Raw genomic sequence first — 19417 nt, 5'->3', positions numbered from 1 at the left:
GCCCCCGCTCGAAAGCCATTTTTTTTCGCATGGCCCCCCCCCAAATCCCACCAGCCCCCCCTACCTTATAAAAAATGAACGGTCCCTGAGAGAGTTACCTTTGTAGCGTCTATTTTAGAGCTACGGAACGTTACCATTTAGCGCCACTATAGGGGTAAAAACTTCCAGGCAAGCGATCAGGGCGGCGGGGGAAGGGTACCCAACGAAGTATCAAGGCCGATACACACGAGGGGTTTTGCTCCAGGGGCACGCTTCGGGAGCAAAGCTTCTCCGTGTGTACCAACGATTTCGTGGGCGCAGTTCATTCCCGGGAGCAGAATTTCCACACTACAAAATGTTCCACAACATTAAACCGGTTAAATATTTGGGAGCAAGATCCCGGGGGAAATTAAACAAACTTGAAAACGCTCCTTCGTGTGTACAATAATATGGAGCAAGCTCCCACACTATGCTTCCCAGTGTGGACTAGTCGTGCAAATTGACCTTGGAGCATGCTCCTGAAGCAAAACCCCTCGTGTGTATCGGCCTTATACACTTCCACTTGTGGGATGTGGCAGAAAAACAGAAAAATGCAAAGTGTTAGGGTAAGTTTACAGTCTCGGACAACGGTAGAGGACTTAAACCCAGTACCGTAAATCCTCGAATTAGCCCCCCCCCCCCCCCTCCCGCGCGAATAAGCGCCCCCTTCGAATAAGCGCCCCTCCTATCGGCCGAAATTTAAAATAAGCGCCCTCTCAAATAAGCGCCCCCTCCCCTTCCCCCATTTTGTGGGCGAGTAATGAGACAACAAAGGGTATATAGTTTTCGTCATGTAGTATTAGATTTGTACATTGTTTCAGTTTGTGAACACGTTTAGTGGACACGTTGAACACGTTAAATACTAACGGTGCCGCGATTTAAACTTTGGGATCAGGTTTTTATGTCAATAAACAGCTTATGTTTGTGTTTACGCGCAGATGATACATTTAAAAAAATGATCATGTCAGGCTACGATTTGGGAAAAATTAAATGAGCGTCCTCCTCGAATAAGCGCTCCCCGGGCGCTAATTCGAATATTTACGGTAGCTATCAAACACTTAAACGTGGGAGTTCCGCCCCGAACTCTTACTTTTTCTGTCCCAGACTCAAAATAAAAGGGTAACGATTGATATACTGTCTATAGAAGATGGCATCCCTTTCACAGACCTGGAAAATTTACCAGTAGCCCCTTAAAATTCTTGGTTGAATCAGCCATTTAGGTATCTCTGTTCTAGATATAATCACCTGACAATTTTCTTTCTGAACTTCAGTTTGGAAAATCGAGCCTAGGGAAATCCATACCCTTTGAAATACCTCCAGCCGAAAGAACGCATCCCTTTCAGGCATATCCTCCCTCTGTAGTCTGTTTAGAGTACCCCCTTCCCTGAGGCATGCGTGAATCTCTGTGAGCATACGTTCCACGACAAACAAAAGATTGCGGGACAGGCCACACTAACGGGTTTTGGGTTCGTCACGAAATCTTCCTTCCCCCTCCAAAGTGAGTGGAGGGGAGATTGCGTGACGAGCCCACATTGCGTTTGCGTAGGAGACTAGCGGAACACGGACCAAAGTTGTTTTGCTCAGAAATTGAAGTCGCACGATCGAAATGTCGGCTAACAAAACAGCCGTGGTGTTGGACAATGGATCAGATACCATTAAGGCGGGATTTGCGAGGGAAGAAACTCCCCATACAGTTTTAACTTCTGTTGTTGGCTATCCAGAATCCGCTAAATTTCAAGAAGTAGCCGATCGAGATGACCCGTTCATCGGAAAGGATGCTCTGCACTCGAGTTGTAATCTGGATCTTACATTTCCCATCAAGAACTCGATCATAACCAACTGGGATGATATGGAGATGGTTAGTTGAACTAAGATTTGATCAGGCAGAGCTGTGGCAGTGCTTGTAACTGATTGTGAATATTTCATCGTAGCTTTGGCGTTACACGTTTGGTAAACTAGGTGTTCATCCCGAGGAACACCCAGTTCTGCTGACTGAAGCTCCATTCAACCCGAAAGTCAACAGAGAAAAGACGACCCAGGTAAAATTCATGATTCGTGCAGGTTTATTTGTGATTTGGTCCATTCAGTAATTGCAACATGGCGTTGGCTACAATAAAAACCCGTGCGAGAAGAAGCTACATTTTCTGAAGTCTGGCAAAATAGGCTCTAGACTAGTTGTTAATGTCGGGTGCGGGTTATTCCAGTATTTTTGTTCATTTTCTTCAACTCGTTTATTTATCGAGTGGTACTGATAACGTCGCCAGGTTTTTATAGAGTCATTGTATAATTTCCTTTGAAAGGCTTTTCGTATACAGACGAAAAAAAGTAATTTGCTGTTCAGCATCACGTGACGAAAAGTAAGATTGCGTGACTGCCAGAGACGTGCGTGGAAGCATAACCCGTTAAAACAACTAATTATTTATAGCAAGAGCGTTCATAATCTCTTGTCATTAGCTATCATTCTGAGAAATACTGTGTTCGTATGGGAATCGTACAAACTTGAGTTATTAAGAGCACAACCTTTAAGTTGTCTGTTCAGTGACCTGGCCTTTGAATGGCGGGTGAGGCTGCAGGTGGCCTTGTTTTGATAAAGGACCATAAAGACCTCACTGCTTCGGAATGCTGGGAATAAGGACGGCTGTTTTAGGTTTTCAGTCAGATGCCCTCGGGCACGATGTTTCGGTTTAAATTGGCAATTTCAGTACGGTGTCTTAAATTTGTGTTGTAACATGTATTTTCGTAGATCAAAGAAAAGCGACGACCATATTTACTTCGTTTAAAAATTACGATATTTTGTGGGATATCGTTTTTCAGCTTGGTTGCGTGACATCTTGTTCTAATGATAGCTAACATTGAGCTAACATTGCAAGGTCGTCCTCACATAGATTTCTATTTATTTTTCTTTGGGTAGATCATGTTCGAGACCTTCCATTCGCCAGCAATGTATTTAGCCCTAGCCCCCGTGTTGTCTCTGTACAGCTCGGGCCGTACAGATGGCATCGTCCTGGAGAGTGGTTATGGTATTAGTCACGCAGTTCCTGTCCACAACGGTTTTGCCATTCGCCCAAATGTTCTTAGTCTTTACTTGGCCGGCAGCAGCCTGACAGACTACCTCATGAAGATTCTGACCGAGCGTGGCTACTCCCTCACTACCACAGCCGAGCGTGAGATCGTGCGTGACATCAAAGAAAAACTTTGCTATGTTGCTCTCGATTTCGAGCAAGAAATGCAGACTGCTGCCTCCGGCTCCAGCTTGGAGAAGAGTTACGAGCTACCCGACGGACAGGTCATCACCATTAGCAACGAGCGTTTCAGATGTCCTGAAGCGCTGTTCCAGCCTTACATGACTGAAACCGGTTCCTCCGGTTCAACCGGTATCCATAAGCTCACTTACGATTCCATCATGAAGTGCGACGTGGAAATCCGAAAAGACCTGTTCGCCAACATTGTCTTAGCTGGTGGTTCCACCATGTTTCCAGGAATCGCTGAGAGAATGCAGAAAGCTCTAGCTCACCCCACAATGAAGATCAAGATCATTGCTCCTCCTGAGCGTAAATACTCCGTCTGGATTGGTGGATCGATCTTGGCCTCGATGTCCGATTTTCAGTCCATGTGGATTACTAAACAACAATATGACGAATCTGGTCCTGCACTTGTCGAGCACAAATGTGCTTAGTGAGAATTATATTTTTCCATACTCTGTTCACGAACAAAAACATTATTTAGTTTAAAAATATCATAATTTGTGTTGAGTGCAGGGATTGCAACCAATCCCGGCAGAGTGAACTCACTAAGACGTGGCGGCCAAGCTGATTAGAACTTGCTGATTAGAACCGTTACCATCCTCACAAAAATTACGAAAATTTCGGTCAGAATGCAAATGTAAAGTCAATTTTCACTCGACAGACCGGAAAATTTTCGAAATAAACGGAACGTCTAGAAATGCAGTCCAAATATCTGAATGGAACCACTTGCAATTCTTCACCGCCATCTCAGAATTATGAGGCGCTCTCTGTAAATTGGGAGTTGTGGAGTAAAGTAGCCAGCAAGACTACAACCAGGAGATTATCAAGGGAAGAGACTGAATCCCCCATTGAGGCCTTATACTAAACGTAATCCCTCCCAAGTTATTTTTAGACATGGTACCCAGTTCTTCCGCGAATGTTACTCGCACGACGCGTGGACAGTCCAAGCGACTCTCTCGAAACTACCAGAGACGACACGGCGGGAAATATGGCGAAAAGTCATTTATATGTTTTGATTTTTAAAAGACGTTTCATAGCAGAGATGTTTTCTACTCTCTTGGCCTTTTTTTTGTTCTGGTGGACTTTCGTTTGCTTCGTGCTCTCTTGGCAGAGCTTATTACTGTTCAAACTATGTTAAGTGACTTTTTCTGAGGGGTTTCTTGTCGGATTAAATTTTGCGTCGAAAATCGAAACAGTCGTGACATAATGCCGGATATCAAGCACAAAACAATTTCTCTGAACTTACTGGATGTCTGACATTAAACACAAAACGTCTCTTACAATTGGGGCCTCAGACTTGTATTCGAAATAGCTTGTTATCGGAAGAGCCGAGTTGGGTCTGAGACGTTTTTCGTCGAGAAATTTTCAGGAGCAGGTATCATCGTGATTTTACGATAGCCTTTCCTCCAAGTAATTTCGGACATGTATACACGTGTAATGCAACTGTCAGTTACCCCACGACAGTCACCTCATTTTCGGTGGAATATCAAGACAACAGGCACGGGAGGGACTTTCATATGAAAGGGACGACGTTGCTCGTCGTACCTTTCAGGGGCGGGGGGGGGGGGTTAGAAAGCGGTTTTGGTGCCTCTTAAGAGTGTTCGGGCTCAAAAGATCCACAGTGAGAGCTTTTGCGGTAGCTTGTAGGGTATAATGAACAACTCCTGTTAAACAGGATAGAGATTTATGACAATTCTTTCATAAACTTCACGAGTAGAAGGCATCTGAAGCAATCGATCGTCTTTATCGCTTTTGAAAGTTATGAAAGCCACCCCACAGAACAGGATCTTGGTACCTCCTAGTAGCCTGCAAACGCAGACGTATTTCCGGCTCTCGCTTGTGTCTGCCGAAAAATAACGTCTGCGAACCCGAGCCAGGAAACGATTTCTGTGACGTAATGACTTTTGTTTCTCTTTGGCCAATCAGATTCCATGATACAATGAAACTCGAGTGCTCCTCGCAGCGAATACCTCGCGCAGTAGTTCTGGGGTTACTTGAGCTAAACTGTGATTGGCTTAAAATTCCTACGTCACAGAAATCGTTCCCTGGCTCGGGTTCGCAAACGTTATTTTTCTGCGGAGACAAGCGACAGCCGGAAATACGTCTGCGTTCGCAGGCTAACCTCTTAGGGGTTGTTTCAGTTCAAAATTTTCGACGAACATCCCCGTCCTTTTTACATGGACTCCCCCCCGCCCCCCTCCCCCCCCCGGGACAACAGGACAGGTAACAGGCTTAAAAACTGGGTAACAACTGGCTAAGGAGCTTAATGGTACCTAATAAAGCAACGTGAACGTGGTAGAAAAAATACCTTCCTCTGGGCTTCCTTGTCTCGTAGATTTGATATTTGTAATCATATTGTAATTTACTTTCTCAAATATGGCGGACAATGCACAGACTTTGAAAAGAAAAACATAGGGTTTAGGCTGTTCTCTATACTATAGAATGGTTTTCAACTGAGTGTCGGCAAGCAAAACCAAGGTAATCATTTGAACAGATACACACATTACAGTGAACCAATCAAAACTTGAAGCAAATACACATATCCGAAAAAGCGCAGGGAAACGTGTGTGAGCTAGACACGGTTTGTTTCGGTTTCACTTCTGATTGGATAAGGAAGTGGCGGGAGTTTTGTGAACCAATCAAATAGCATAATAAAACCAAAGCAAATGCGAATCACTTTCGACGCTCAAGAGAAGACCGCTCCTTTGTCCCCATGCAGTCACATCACAATTCAGATAGCTCATATAATTACGTAACTAAAATTAACCAACAATTCTTGTCGTTTGAACAATAAAGTACAGACAGGTGGCAACATTTTTGGCAGCTCATTTGTTTATCATAGCTGGTACAGCAGTTAACCCTCTCCTGTCAATGTGTAAGGTGTCTATTTTTATCCAATTCTTCGCCGTTTCCAAGGATGCCTTGGTGACGTATTGACACTTGTATCTCAATATGCAAATCTACACTCGTCAATAGTTATATTTATGGAAATCGTGCTCACTCGACGAATCCGTCGCAACTACTCAAGGATCTAAATGCCTCTAAAGCTGCTTTAATATGTAATCTCCGTCTACTATCTTGCTTTATTCCCTTATTTTGACGGTTCCCTGCAAGTTCATAATAGAACTGCGAGTATTTTTAAATATAAATTGTGAATAAAAATTATTGATGTTCATGTGGTATAAAATGCCCTTGATCCTCAATATCGTCCACACACTACAGTTACCACCACGCACCAAACTGCGTTTCTTTATTGAGTTTTTTCTTTATATCAGCAAAGATATTAAGTTTGGGCCATTTTCGAGGCCATTTCACTTTGCTGGAACTCGTCGACAGCCCGAAGTATTTCGTCCATTTCCTTCTCCAAATTATCTGCCAGATCTCTTAGTTTCTTCACTGCCTCCGGCTCGCTTTCTTTCTTTCCTTTTCGAACCGAATCGATTTCCGTCAATGACTTCACCATTGTATAAATGTCAAGAGGGAGAAGCACTACACTAACTGCGAATATTCCAATCCGTGCAGTGTTACCCGCTATGCCAATGGATCTGAGTAATCCGTCAGCTCCCTCGCTTGCTACTGTCGAAGCAACACTAACGCCGGTTAAATGCATCCCGTTGCTCACATCAACGAGGTTTTTAACTAGCAAAGCCACGCTTAAATTACACGCGAGCTGATTTTTCATACTGCCCAATGATTTCTTGGACACTTGGCGATAAAGATCGTCCAGGAGTTCTTGAACAGGTTCCTGAGCTTTGCGATCGGCGTCGATAATTAACCGCGCGGCCATGGGCCGAGCGCGGTTCTAGGTTTACCCGTGGTTTATTTTTTTTTTTTTTGTCGGTGACCAGACGCAGACCTCCGCTCGGCCAAACTTTGAGTCACGCAACTTGTGATGTTTTTCCGCCAGAAGCTGTTAAAACATAAATACACGGACAATTTTACGGATATTGTTTTCTTTTTTGTGGGTAAAATATATTTTCTTTTCGTTTTATCAAAGCGTTGGATTTAAAGGGAATAATAAATACGCTAACAAAGGTATTACGTCAGCCATGGAATGCGCTGACGTTGCAGCTTTCACTTTCGGTACGTGACAAATACGATCGTGTTTACTTTGCAAGTTTATTTCGGCAGAAGCGACGGTCATTAATTTATTTGTAATTTTGTGAGTATTTCTTGCGGTTTTACGCAAATGAAGTAAATCCTTTGACGGTTTCATCGCAGCCAGTTCATAGATCGGAAGGAAAATTAAATATTTGCAAGCCAAGCAACGAACTTGTCAGAACGTGCAAGGATTACGTCATTGGTAGGGAAATAACCACCGTACTAAAGAAAACCGTGGATAACGCAATTCTTGAATTATGTGACTTGTGTGACTTCTTTGCTAGCCCTTTACTCAAGGGAAAAAACAATTTAATTTAATCGTGATTTTTAAGAAAGAAAGCTGTTGTTAATAGTGTTCGTATCTTCATGCCCATACGTATCCCGAAGAAAGTTCCAGATTAAGACTATTACGTCATCGGAGATTTCACACCGGTTACGACTGATGGTGCAATAATACAGTTTGTGTTGATCAAGTAATGTGGTGTCTACAGTAATCAATGAATCATCAAGGATTGCTTTTGGAATGTACACTGCGTTGCGACTGTAGTGCTAAGAAAACAGTTAAATTTTAAAAGCGCGGTTATAAGATCTAACAGATCTTCTTGTTTCCTGTGCAGCTGCAAGCTTTGACTTGAAAATTTTCGTCTGTACGATGCTAGAACCAGCAACAGTCGCGCCTCCTCCGGCGCAGATGGCTCCTCCAACGGCTGAGAGAATGAGTGAAGTCCCTAAAGTGACAGGAGCGAGACCAAAACCAGTCGCAAGCATAACGAATCCGCCGATAGAAGCCGACGAACCCGACACCTTGGCGATATGGACATTCTTGTAATGCTCCATGAGCTCGTCTGCCAAGCTTCGCAGCGTTTCAACGGTTTCTCGGCGTTTAACCGACCACTGTTGTATACTAGATGTCAGCTCTGTCGAGCAAATGACAAGATCGTCTGGGTTCTCTTCCTTCAGTGCCATACTGGAACGTTGCAACCGCTATGTTGCTTTGTTTTGATAGCGTCTAATTTTGCATCTAGTACTTCCTCTTAGAGATGACCATGCAGTCCCAACCTCGATTCGATGTGAACAAATTTGTAATCGTGGCTTCCTACGCAGACGCTCTTTGGGCTCGTCACGCAATCTTCCTTCGTTGGGGAGGAAGATTGCGTGACGAGCCCAAAGAATGTCTGCTTAGGGGGCTGCTCCATAGGTGACCACAAGCTGTGAGTCAGCTTGGTACACGAGCCATAATTGGGGACGATTATGGCTCCTGCTTGGTAAAAATATTGAATGAGAATTGTGATGTTGCGTAATATCAAAAGAAGATCAAGGTAGTTATATGCTTAACTTGATCTTTTTCGGTAATTGTTGGTTTTCAGTGTCACGCAATTCAAAATAGATCAAAATAAAAATCAAAACCGGTCAATAGATAAAGTCCAGAATCTGGGAAATGAAAGAAGGTAAATATGCAAAGACTCTCGCCAAAACTCTGCTCACAGCAATTTATCTTATGCGAGATATGCGGAGAAATTTTTTACTCAAATTTATAGAGATTTGTATGGAGACGCCATGCTGGTGCCCATCCGTATGGGCACCAACATGGCGGTCGGAAACCAGCAGAAACATCTGTCACTGAGTTTTGCTACAAAAGCGTGAATTTATCCCTCGAGGAAATCTAAAACATTAAAATAATACTTTTTCGGAGCGAACATTTGTATGAATGTTAGTTTTCAGCTGCTCTTATACATCATCATTAAGTAAAATCCCAGGAAGATCAATAGTTTTGTAGTTCGAATTTTAGTGACGTCATGTGAAAACCAACAATAGCGATTAAAGAGTAAATACCAGTCTCTATCGGAGTATTTGCCTGGGCTTAGTTGTTCAAAGGATAGATATTGTGGATAACGTCATCCTCGCTAGCCAATATCCGTAAGTGTTAAGAATAGAAACCACGCTATCTACTGGATAGTGATTTATCCGGTAGATAGCGTTATCGATCCCCGGAGCCAGATGCTTTAGGAGTGGTTTAGGACAAGCCGTTCTGGTAATTCGGAAGTCCCGGGTTAATCCCCCACCCTTTCACCAGATGGCTTGTTCTCATTAGTCCGTAGTTCAGTTCTCTACCCTGCGTAACAGGTGTAAAAGGTGACCGGGTGTACCGTAGGAGTGTATCGAAGGGGAAGGAACGGGAAAGGGAGGCTTTCTTTCCCCTAATATCCAGTCACAATCTGCCCCTTCCCTCTCCGTCGCGCTTTGCAAGTACCTAGTTGCTAGCCTTTTCTACATCGCTCCTGCCAGTTGGCATTTTTAGTCATTTTACCTGATTATGTTCATTTCTAATGTTTGTTTCATCCTCTGGAAACTCGAAGTGCATGAACGCATGCATTTAGTTTTATACTTTACTTGGAAATTATTTCCCGGTTAGAGTCTAGGTTAAATCAACTTTTAACTGTTGTACGAATAGATACGAAACTGTAAACAAGAGACAACGAAATGAATCGAGATATCAATTGTCAAGACCGAGCCGCGATGTCCCATGATGAACGGGACAAAAGATATCAGTTCCATTATTAGCGACTAAAGAACACTTAGAAGAAGGTCGTTATGATGGGTAGATAACTTCCGTGCCCACTGAAGTCTTGAGTTGGTCGAGCCTGCAAAAGTCCGGCGTTCAACATATACGACATATACCTATCTGTGGTGAATGAATATGCTACTCAATAAGAAAACAGAGCACCTTTATTTGTCTCTATGACCGATGAGTTTCCAAGAATCAGACAATGGCATTCAAATTCATAACGTCATCCCACCATCTGCTTGTCAATAGCAACCTTGATCAAGCAAATAGACTGATTCGGCGAAAGGTTTCTAGGTGGCCGCTTCGAGGTTTCGTTGTTTGGGAAAACAGACTGTCTAAGCACGATGGAGCAAAGCAAGCTTTCAAAACAAGCCGAGCAGCTTAAGGCTATGATCCAAGACTGGATTCCAAAACGGAAAGCAAGCGTACATACTCTGCGAGTCTTAGCAGATAAACTAATGGAGCATCACAATAATGTGTGTATCGCAAAGGTGGCAGGAAGTTCTGCCGCGGTTGCCGGATTTGCTCTTGCAGCAGTTGGCTTTGGCCTTTCTTTTGCAACGTTTGGGGCCTCTCTTATACTCAGTGCGGTTGGTTTGGGTGTGGGGGCTGCTGGAGGAGTAACAAATGCTGGATCTATGATCGCAGAAGCTTCCATTCAGAAAGGTACTTTCACCACCGCTCAGAAAATCATCAACGACGACCGAGAAGCTACGAAAGCGATTGAAAAGCTCTTAGCAGAATTCGGAACAGACGCGCAGAAAAGCAGAGTAGGAAATGGATTAAAGGCGGGTATTTCCAGTACTTTTATTCTGAAGAACTTCGTGGAAACTGGCTTGAGATTTGGAAGCAGGATCGCCGGCACGGCTGCCGGCGAAGGGGGTGAAGCTCTATTTCGAGGTCTCAGTGTAGCAGGCAGAGTCGCTCACATTGGCGGCTTCGCATTCAGCGCTATTCTCCTACCAGTCGACTTGTACACTTTGGTAACTAACTCGATCGAAGTCGATGCAGCTCGGAAAGGCAAGAAGGATAAAGAACCAAAAGCAGTGAAGAAGCTGAGAGAGCTGGCGGATGAATTGGAAAAGAACATGCCCAATGAGAAGGATTTTGCTCGAGAACTAGATTCCTTCATTTCAAAGGCATTTTCCACTCAGTAAATCGAAATACATAGATGTAATGCCGTTAAAATCATAAACTTAGAGGAAATCATTATTCCATTCTCGAGACAAATATTGCTTCACGAACATAACAATCAGAATTTGCGTTCTTTAGATCTTGTAATCGAGCGATATAATGTAGGAACAGACTTCTGGGTTTTAACGACGGGATCATCTCGAGGCTTAGAGCTGTATGATTAATTACAGAACAGTATGGATGAATAAATCCATATAGTCTTCATACACTGAAAGAATATTGTATAGTATACAATATTCTTGTCGTATTACAGAAGCACTGTAGACCAGACTAATCTCGTAAACCGTGATCGCATAACATCATGTCGGTAGTGTTTTGTGAACTAAATCGCCATGGTTTCTAGTGCTTTTCGGGAAACTCGGTCATCTAAACGTATTACAGAGGGTGGTGACTTCAATCGTGGTTAATCAGAAGTCTTTCTGAGACTCACACAAAATACAACCAAGTCAAAAACTCTCAGCGACAAACTATGTATTATTAAGCGTAAATACCTAGCTGTTATTGAAATACAATGGCAGCACAAAATACAATTTTTTTTTTCGATTTTTAACCCATTGAAGCACGTTTATCGAGGCAGGGTATACTTTCATACATTGCTTTCAAGGTTAAGACCCTATCTAGTTCCTCAAAATGCACACCTATATTCGGAAGCAGTGTGTTTTTTTTTTTCCTGAAAAAGTAATATTGAGGGTGACTATAGATTTACTAGAAACCTTGACTTGAGTCGGACACTTTATAGCATAGGCTACCAGGCTTTCTTAAACCGTACAGGATCAGTTTCGTCTCGATGAGGCAACGAAGACGTTGAGAAAACACTTTGCATGCTACGGAAAACAGTTGGAATTTCCCAAGATTTTGCTTACGCTGGAAGACAAAATATCTTGCTATTACGCTCGATAGACATAACTATCACAGTGCCGCATAATCATTATGCGAAGTATGGGAAAGTATGGGAAGGCGTCTCACCTCTAGCTTGACAACGCAAAAATACAGACGGCTATAGAGGACTCTAGAATAAAAGTGATTTATACCCTGTGTCATGATTTCCGAGAAATAGAGGCGGCTCCAGACAAGTTGTAACCTGATCGAGTAAATAGCTAGAAATCAAGAAAGCATGAAAGTTCATCATCCCTTCTTGCTAAGGATTGTATTTCTTCCCTAAATTGTATAATAAACGTCATTACTCTACTCGAACTACGCAATTCGTTCTAGTCGTCATGAAGGGTAGATGAATTCCATACCCAAGTCTTGAGATCAGTAGTGGTAGAGCCGGCTCAAGTCCGGCGCTCAACGTATACCTTTCTGTCGGCAAGTGGTAAGTGAAAATGCCACTCAATAGGAGTCCAATAGGAACACGGAGCACCCTTAATTTGCTCTCATAACAAATGCGTGTCCGAGAATCAGACAATAGCATTTATATCCATTACGTCATCCCACTATCTGTGTGTCAATAGAAAATTGATCAAGCAAACAGACTGATTTGGCGAAAGGTTTCTAAGGTGGTCCCTAAAGTCCTGGTTGTTTTGGCAAAACAGATTGTCTCAGCATGGTGGAACAAATCAAGCTTTTAGAACAAGCCGAGCAACTTAAGGTTATGATCCGTGACTGGATTCCAAAGCGAAAAGCAAGCGTACATACTTTGCGAACCTTAGCAGATAGACTAATGGAGCATCACAATAATGTACACATCGCAAAGGTGGCAGGAAGTTCTGCCTCGGTTACCGGATTTGTTCTTAAAGTAGTTGGTTTTGGCCTTTCTTTCGTTACGTTTGGGGCCTCTGTTATACTCAGTGCGGTTGGTTTGGGAGTGGGGGCTGCCGGAGGAGTAACAAATGCTGGATCTTTGATCGCACAGGCTTGCATTCAGAAAGATACTGGATACTGGAGCCAGGATCGCTGGCATTGCTGCCACCGAAGGCAGCGAAGCTTTGTTTCGAGGTCTCAGTGTAGCAGGCAGGGTCGTTCATACTGGCGGTTTCGCATTAAACGCCGTTCTCCTACTATAGGACCTGTACACTTTGGTAACCACCTCGATAGAAATCGATGCAGCTCGGAAAGGAAAGAAGGATAAAGAACCGGACGCAGTGAAAAAGCTGAGAGAGATGGCGGATGACTTGGAAAAGAACATGTCCGATGAGGATGATTTTGCTCGAGAACTAGACGCCTTTATCTCAGATGCATTTTCCACTTAAATTGAAATGCAAACAATGTAATGCCGTTGAAATCATAAAATCAGAGGAAAACATTATTCCATTCTCGTGAGAAATACTACATGTACTTCACAAACATAAGTATCAATAAGAACAATCTGCGTTCTTTAGATTTTGTAGCCAGATACTAAGAGGTAGGAATAGACTTTGGCTGTGCTCATCTCAGGGTTTAGAGATGTATGATTAATTAGTGTAGATCAAATAATCCGTAGTCTTGCTACATTGAAAGATACGTGTTATATAATGCATTATATACAATATATAGAAGCATTGTAGCCCAGACTGATCTCATAACACCGCATAACATAGGACATAGTGTTATGTAATCGCCGTGGTTTCAAATTCTTTTCCGGGAAACTCGGTCATCTAAATAAATAACGGAGTATTTACACAATAAACTAGCAGTAATCAAAGATTATGTGAGTGCTATCATAGTTAATAGAACTATGGTGCGATTGATGCCTTTACTTTTTTAACACCTTGAATGATTTCATTAGCTGACTTTCATCTCCTGTCTATTGCTAAAATCAACATTTTTATATCAAAAACCGAAGTTTTAGACAGATATAACATAATGAGAAAGTCCAGTATTTTCCTGTACTTATTGTTAGCAAGTAAAGATCCTCTCTATAAATTACGACTTGTTAGTACGCTGCGTGATAGAACAAAAATATTTACATTTGCCTTCAAACTTCATGCTTAGCATTTTCTGCTATGGCCCACACGTATCCAGATATTTTTGAATCCGTAACTTTTATTTTCCAGATACGGCTTTCGTCCACACGCATCCGGCGAATTCGGCAGCGAATCCGGATACTTTTGAATCCGCTCTCCAGTGGAAAAAACTGAATCCGCAACGAATCCGATAACGGGTATTTCGGCTTCGTCCACAAGAGATCTGGGAACGAGATTAGATAACGTGTGGATAGTAAATCCGGATATTTTCGAATCCGGTGACGTAGCAAAATCGTGTCCAGTCTCTTACCGAACAATAAACCAATATGGCGGCACAACGTGTGGGCCTAGTTTCTCTACTTAGAGTGAATCCGGACACCATCGGATGCGTGTGGACAGGCGAATTCGATTTGAATATATATACGCTACGTGTGGACAGGGAAAATTTTGAATCCGGGAAGAAAAAGTTGCGGATTCAAAAATATCCGAATACGTGTGGACAGGGCCTAAGGGTTTTACAAAACCGGGCCACTTATTAACATAATCGCTAAACGTTTCTAACGAAGCATACAGAAACAAAAGGAACCATTCAAATGCAATGATGATATGCAAATGAGGGGCTCGGAGGTCTACAAGTTAGCCGACCTTGGCTTCGGAGTCCATCGATTCCGAACAATATTCGACCTTGGCTGGATACAAACTGAACTATTTGTCGCCACTGGAACCAATCAGCAAATGTAATCGAAATATAGCCAATGAAATATGTATATAACCTGCGATCTGGCGGGGATTTTTGTGGAGAATGGGGGAAGGGGAAAAAAGAACGTTCTTTTTGTCCCCGTGCCCCGCCTGTGAAAAAAAAACAACGCCTGATCGCAGATTAATATGTATAGCTGTTCCCACGGTTAACATCCCAAAGCCAAGGCGATTCAAAGTCGTGTCCGTGAACAGAATAAATATTTTTTCTTAGTTGTTTAACAAAAGCACGTCATCTCGCATCCCAACGAAACAGGCCACGTTTGTGTTGACCTGAACGGTCCATATTTGGCTAGAATCATAGAAAACGAACGAACGATCGAGAAACCAAACCATCTCGTTTGCACGTGCTCAGCGATGCGCCCCTGCTACAAGCAGAATCCTTTGCCAAAGGAGAGAGTGACGTCATTCAGCCAGCCACTTGTGGCTCGAAAGAGGCTGGCTTGCGTCAACAGGACACCCACGAGATCTCAGCTCACCACTTTGTCGAGCACATTAACATGTAAACCAATCTGTTTCAGAGAAATTAGAAAAATTAACTTGAATAGAGTTAACGCTGATTTTTTTTGGAAACAAATCTTCTTTTTAAATCTTGCAGGTAGCGGCTTCTATCATTGCTCTGCTTGCTAAAAGCTCACTCCAGTATGAAGGCAAGTGAGATTAGCTTACGTTTTACTACACTTTCACCGCCAGAAATAAGAGCCAGAACACAGATATATTTTTTAAAAAAAATTCTTCCATGAAATAATTTGGTTAACCCGTCTCCATATACAACGCACACCAATTCTCATGCACGTTACTGTTACATTGTTTTACTAAACCTGTCAGTTTAGGTAAGAAGTCAATTCATCAGTCCCTCACAGAACCACTGTCTCTAGAAATCACTTATTGGAAGCAGAAGGTGTTCACAAAAAACCACATTGTCCCATCGCGGTCATGTCAGGATGTAGTAGAAAGGGAGCGTGGTGAAGTGAAGTGAAAACTCTACGGGTAAACTCTGTACAATCCTGTAAGTCCCTGATTTTCATTTCTTAACGACTATGTTAAAAATGGATCGAGTTCAAACAAGGTTTATTCAGAGCTTACAAAGAGCAAATATTCGATTCAAATTCAAGTAAAACTGAAATAGTGTTTCATCATATATCCACACCTGTTGGAAGGTCGATAGCGAGGTCAAGATCGATCCTCCGATCCAAACAGAGTATCTACCCTCCGGGACGAATCAACGATCTCCATCTCTCATTGTGGAAGGAGCCAGAGAAGTGATTTCTTTCTGCGTTTTCTTCGCGATTCCTGGGAACATGGTGGAGCCACCAGACAACACACTGTGTTGGCGTATACGGATGTCCACGTCGCATTTCATGATGGAATTGTAGGTGGACTCGTGGATGCCTGCAGATTCCATTCCAAGGAAAGAGGGCTGAAACATGGCCTCCTGACATCTGAAGGGTTCGTTACCAATAGGCTTTTGAACATTATGCTTTTATTTCTACACTAAAATGCTCCACCTTAATGCTCCCTTTTTTTCCACTAAAATGTTCGGTTTCCCCAAAAAGGCCCCTAAATGCTCGGTTAATGTTCATACATAGGGTTTTTTAAATTTTAATAATTTTAACGTTTCAACACAATTAACAGTTCAGAGCGCTTAACAAAAACATATACTTAGTATAACAAGTTAACAACAACGTATGCAATAGTTTTAATACACCAAAAGATAATTCTTTAAATGATCTCTTGTTCTGTTAGTCCTTTGTCCCCTTTCAGTAACACTTAAGTGAAGAAACGAAGTTAAATAAGTCTTCATTTTCTCGTAAAAAATAATTTTTATGTCTATTTTCTGTGGAAAAAATATTAACTTTCAGGGAAAATGACACTGAAATGCTCAAATATAATGCTTAATGCTTTTGCCTCACTAAAATGCTCAAAAAAAAAATGCTAGCATAATGTACAAAAGCCTAGTTACCAATGGTGATTCCCTAACCTTAACTTGTAACTCTTCTCCAAGCTGAAGCTGGAGGCAGCAGTACCCATTTCCTGTTCGAAGTCAAGGGCAACATAACACAGCTTCTCTTTGATGTCACGCACGATCTCACGCTCGACTGTGGTGGTGAATGAGGGCCGGTGCAACTCTTCATGAGGTAGTCTGTTAAGCTTCTGCCGCGATTGACCGAGGCAAATATCAAGGCGCAGGAACTAAGCAAAGATGGTCCGAGGTAGATCGCTGTCACTAGATTGAGAGCGAGAGCGAGCGACCTCGTTGGGTCTGAGGATCGAGCCAGTTCAGTACTGCTATGCCAATTTACAGTGTGTCTTTTCTGGACCATTATGGCTATCTGTGTTATGATATTTGATTTCGATGATTCTTTTTCTGGAATTGCAAGAGATTCAATTTCGTTATAGATACACCCAGAAAGTATGTCCTTTTCCGAGAAATTGAAACAAAGCTTCAGCCAATAAAATTCTTGATCTTGCCAAGGCGTATCAAGCTTTGCCTATTGTTTATGTTTAATTTTTTTAAGACAATGAGCCTTTTGTTGTCTGTTCCTTAGGGATTTTTCGTCCGGTTTCACGAAATTATACTCGGGTCATATCGGATTTAGTCGGCAAATTGTCACTGATGACATATTTTCCCTAAGGGTAACCTACTTGGGAAAACAAAGACAAACCATTCGGGGGTGGGTCAGTAAATTTCAAGAGCACGTCAACAGCTTTGACTAAACTTTTGTAATACCGCGCGCGCATGTTTCGGCCTTACTAGCTCAGCCTAACTGAACTTTACTTTTATTTAAGTCGTTAATTAAAATAATTGATACTTAGAATATAGCTTGTATTATCCGTGTTTTAGCAAGCAAGCGGCGGTCAGTAGCTGGAAGCGATGAGAACGGTTTCTCTTTAAATTTACTTCGTGCATGGCTTAATAGTTATTTAACCAATTGCGCATGGATCTACGAAAACCATAAACGAAAACAGAACTGTTGTCGATCGGCAAGAAGAAAAGTTTACCTTTTGCACCTTTCCACGTTTAAATGATTTCGCTGTTCGCTCATTGATTGCTCGACTGCTAAAAAAAACTCAGAAAAGAAAAAAACAATACAGTGAAGACACACCGCTTGATTTTTGTTTTCTGGTCTATTGAAGCAAGTAAACATCGTTGTTGAAGGCAAAACAAAACGTGCGATTTCGCACCTTTTTCCGTTTCAGTGATTTTTTTCTCCGGTTGGCCAAAAATTCTGAAACAAAAATCTTTATCATCACCGCTCGATTTTTCTTTTTTGGTCTCAGAAAACTCAGAAACTCAAAACTCAGAAGAGAAAAGAAAAAAAATACAGTGAAGACACAACGCTCGATTTTTGTTTTTTGGCCTATTGAAGCAAGTAAATATCGTTGTTGAAGACAAGACAAAAGGTGCGATTTTCGCACCTTTTTCCGTTTCAGTAATTTTATTCTCCGGTTAGCCAAAAATTCTCAAACAAAAATCTTTATTGTCGCATTAGGTGAGCGAAAAAAAAATAGTGTGACTTGTTTGGAATTGCTTGGGCAAACCGTTGTTTTTTTATTCCTTATTCCTTTTTTCGTGACGACTCCCTACCTCGCGCGCGCTCATGTTTGTCGCCGATTTGTTTCTGCCCACGCGACGCCGCTCAAATATAAACGAAGGCGGGCCATTCACTAATTTGGGGTATTGTTCTGCAGTTGAAAAGCTCATAAATTTTATCAATGATACTTGCATAAATAGCCTCGTAAACGCAAGCCATAATCACTTTAGACAATCCCTGATTGAGAGAAGAGCTAAGGAAAATGAGTAAGTTTTATGAAGTGTCGAAAGTGCTCGATAAGCGCACGGACGCTCACGGTCGTGTTCAGTATCTTGTTCGCTGGCGTGGCTATGGAAAGAAGAACGATAGCTGGGTGGATGAAGCCGATACAAACGAGCGCCTAAAACAAGTCTTTAGGACACGCCACCAAGGAACTCCAGGCTTGCTGCAGACCTTGGCTGTGTTAGTTGCAGAGAAGCTGAACATGAAGAAACCACCAACAACCAGCATCGTGAGACGTGCGTCCGTTACCATGCCGATGGATGCCGAGACCTTTAAAGAGTTGTTCGGTGGACTTCCTTCCGCGCCAAATCTCTTGCGAGCGACGAAGTTTTCTGTGCCCATTCACGAGCTTGACGCCATAATGCCTGCCGGATGGTCACTAAACACTTTTAAAACCTCTACGACTTGTCGGTTGCAGCCCGGCAAGCCTGTCGAGATTGCTCTCTTAGAGCGTAAAAAAGTGTTTTTTGATCATTCGGGGTGTTTGCGCTGTCAAGGCGGGAATGGAGCCCCCGTCGCTTGCAAAGACGTGGTACGGAAAGTAGTGTTCGGTTCAACTCTTTTAAAGGTCTCATTCTACCGTGAGCGGAACAAGCAAGCCGAGCGGAAGCCCAAGGAGCGCACGAGACTAACCTGGGCGAAGCCAAGATCAGTCGCCAAGTGAACAACAGTGACCTACCGCTGGGTAGTCACTTAAACAAACGGCTCCTTTAGGAGCCACCAAATATAAGAAAGCATTGACCAACTCGAGTGTGTAATACTTTTCTATTTCTCTTTTCTGGTCCTTTTTTGTATTCATTAAATTATTTGCCTTAAAAAAAAGCTCAGCATTCA

General features: G+C 42.5%; 4 protein-coding genes and 1 pseudogene across 4 annotated transcripts; 3 read left to right on the top strand and 2 right to left on the bottom strand.

Annotated features, from left to right (window-relative positions):
* The first annotated feature begins 92 nt into the window (after positions 1-92).
* On the top strand, positions 93-5465 carry LOC145489267 (actin, cytoplasmic-like). Its single transcript, XM_081468231.1, has 3 exons — positions 93-1876; positions 1950-2057; positions 2930-5465. Exons 1-3 carry the CDS (start codon positions 1625-1627, stop codon positions 3692-3694), a joined length of 1125 nt encoding a protein of 374 aa, XP_081324357.1. The 5' UTR covers positions 93-1624; the 3' UTR covers positions 3695-5465.
* An 8-nt stretch (positions 5466-5473) lies between these two features.
* On the bottom strand, positions 5474-9729 carry LOC145489268 (uncharacterized). The gene is made up of 2 exons (XM_081468232.1): positions 7972-9729; positions 5474-7036 (listed from the first exon to the last, which is right to left on the bottom strand). The coding sequence occupies exons 1-2, from the start codon at positions 8328-8330 to the stop codon at positions 6547-6549; spliced, it is 849 nt and encodes a 282-aa protein (XP_081324358.1). The 5' UTR covers positions 8331-9729; the 3' UTR covers positions 5474-6546.
* Positions 9730-9855: 126 nt separating this feature from the next.
* Positions 9856-11119, top strand: LOC145490082 (uncharacterized). Its single transcript, XM_081469188.1, has one exon. It carries the CDS (start codon positions 10275-10277, stop codon positions 11085-11087), a length of 813 nt encoding a protein of 270 aa, XP_081325314.1. The 5' UTR covers positions 9856-10274; the 3' UTR covers positions 11088-11119.
* Positions 11120-12670: 1551 nt separating this feature from the next.
* Positions 12671-13316, top strand: LOC145490083 (uncharacterized; annotated as a pseudogene).
* A 2671-nt stretch (positions 13317-15987) lies between these two features.
* LOC145490522 (actin, cytoskeletal 3-like) lies at positions 15988-16796 on the bottom strand. The gene is made up of 2 exons (XM_081469629.1): positions 16747-16796; positions 15988-16207 (listed from the first exon to the last, which is right to left on the bottom strand). The coding sequence occupies exons 1-2, from the start codon at positions 16794-16796 to the stop codon at positions 15988-15990; spliced, it is 270 nt and encodes an 89-aa protein (XP_081325755.1).
* Positions 16797-19417: the final 2621 nt, after the last annotated feature.

Source organism: Orbicella franksi, chromosome 6 (genome assembly GCF_964199315.1).
Source record: "Orbicella franksi chromosome 6, jaOrbFran1.1, whole genome shotgun sequence".
Lineage (NCBI taxonomy): Eukaryota > Metazoa > Cnidaria > Anthozoa > Scleractinia > Merulinidae > Orbicella > Orbicella franksi.
Note: the sequence above shows the minus strand (reverse complement) of the source record. Positions and strands in the feature narration are given on the sequence as shown.

Coding starts and splice junctions, on each gene's coding strand:
- LOC145489267 (XM_081468231.1), top strand. CDS start 1,625: ATGTCGGCTAACAAAACAGCCGTGGTGTTGGACAATGGATCAGATACC. Junction 1,877..1,949: donor ACTGGGATGATATGGAGATG/GTTAGTTGAACT, acceptor ATTTCATCGTAG/CTTTGGCGTTACACGTTTGG. Junction 2,058..2,929: donor ACAGAGAAAAGACGACCCAG/GTAAAATTCATG, acceptor TTCTTTGGGTAG/ATCATGTTCGAGACCTTCCA.
- LOC145489268 (XM_081468232.1), bottom strand. CDS start 8,330: ATGGCACTGAAGGAAGAGAACCCAGACGATCTTGTCATTTGCTCGACA. Junction 7,037..7,971: donor AAGCTTGCAGCTGCACAGGA/AACAAGAAGATC, acceptor GGCCGCGCGGTT/AATTATCGACGCCGATCGCA.
- LOC145490082 (XM_081469188.1), top strand. CDS start 10,275: ATGGAGCAAAGCAAGCTTTCAAAACAAGCCGAGCAGCTTAAGGCTATG.
- LOC145490522 (XM_081469629.1), bottom strand. CDS start 16,796: ATGGGTACTGCTGCCTCCAGCTTCAGCTTGGAGAAGAGTTACAAGTTA. Junction 16,208..16,746: donor GAGAAGAGTTACAAGTTAAG/GTTAGGGAATCA, acceptor CGAACCCTTCAG/ATGTCAGGAGGCCATGTTTC.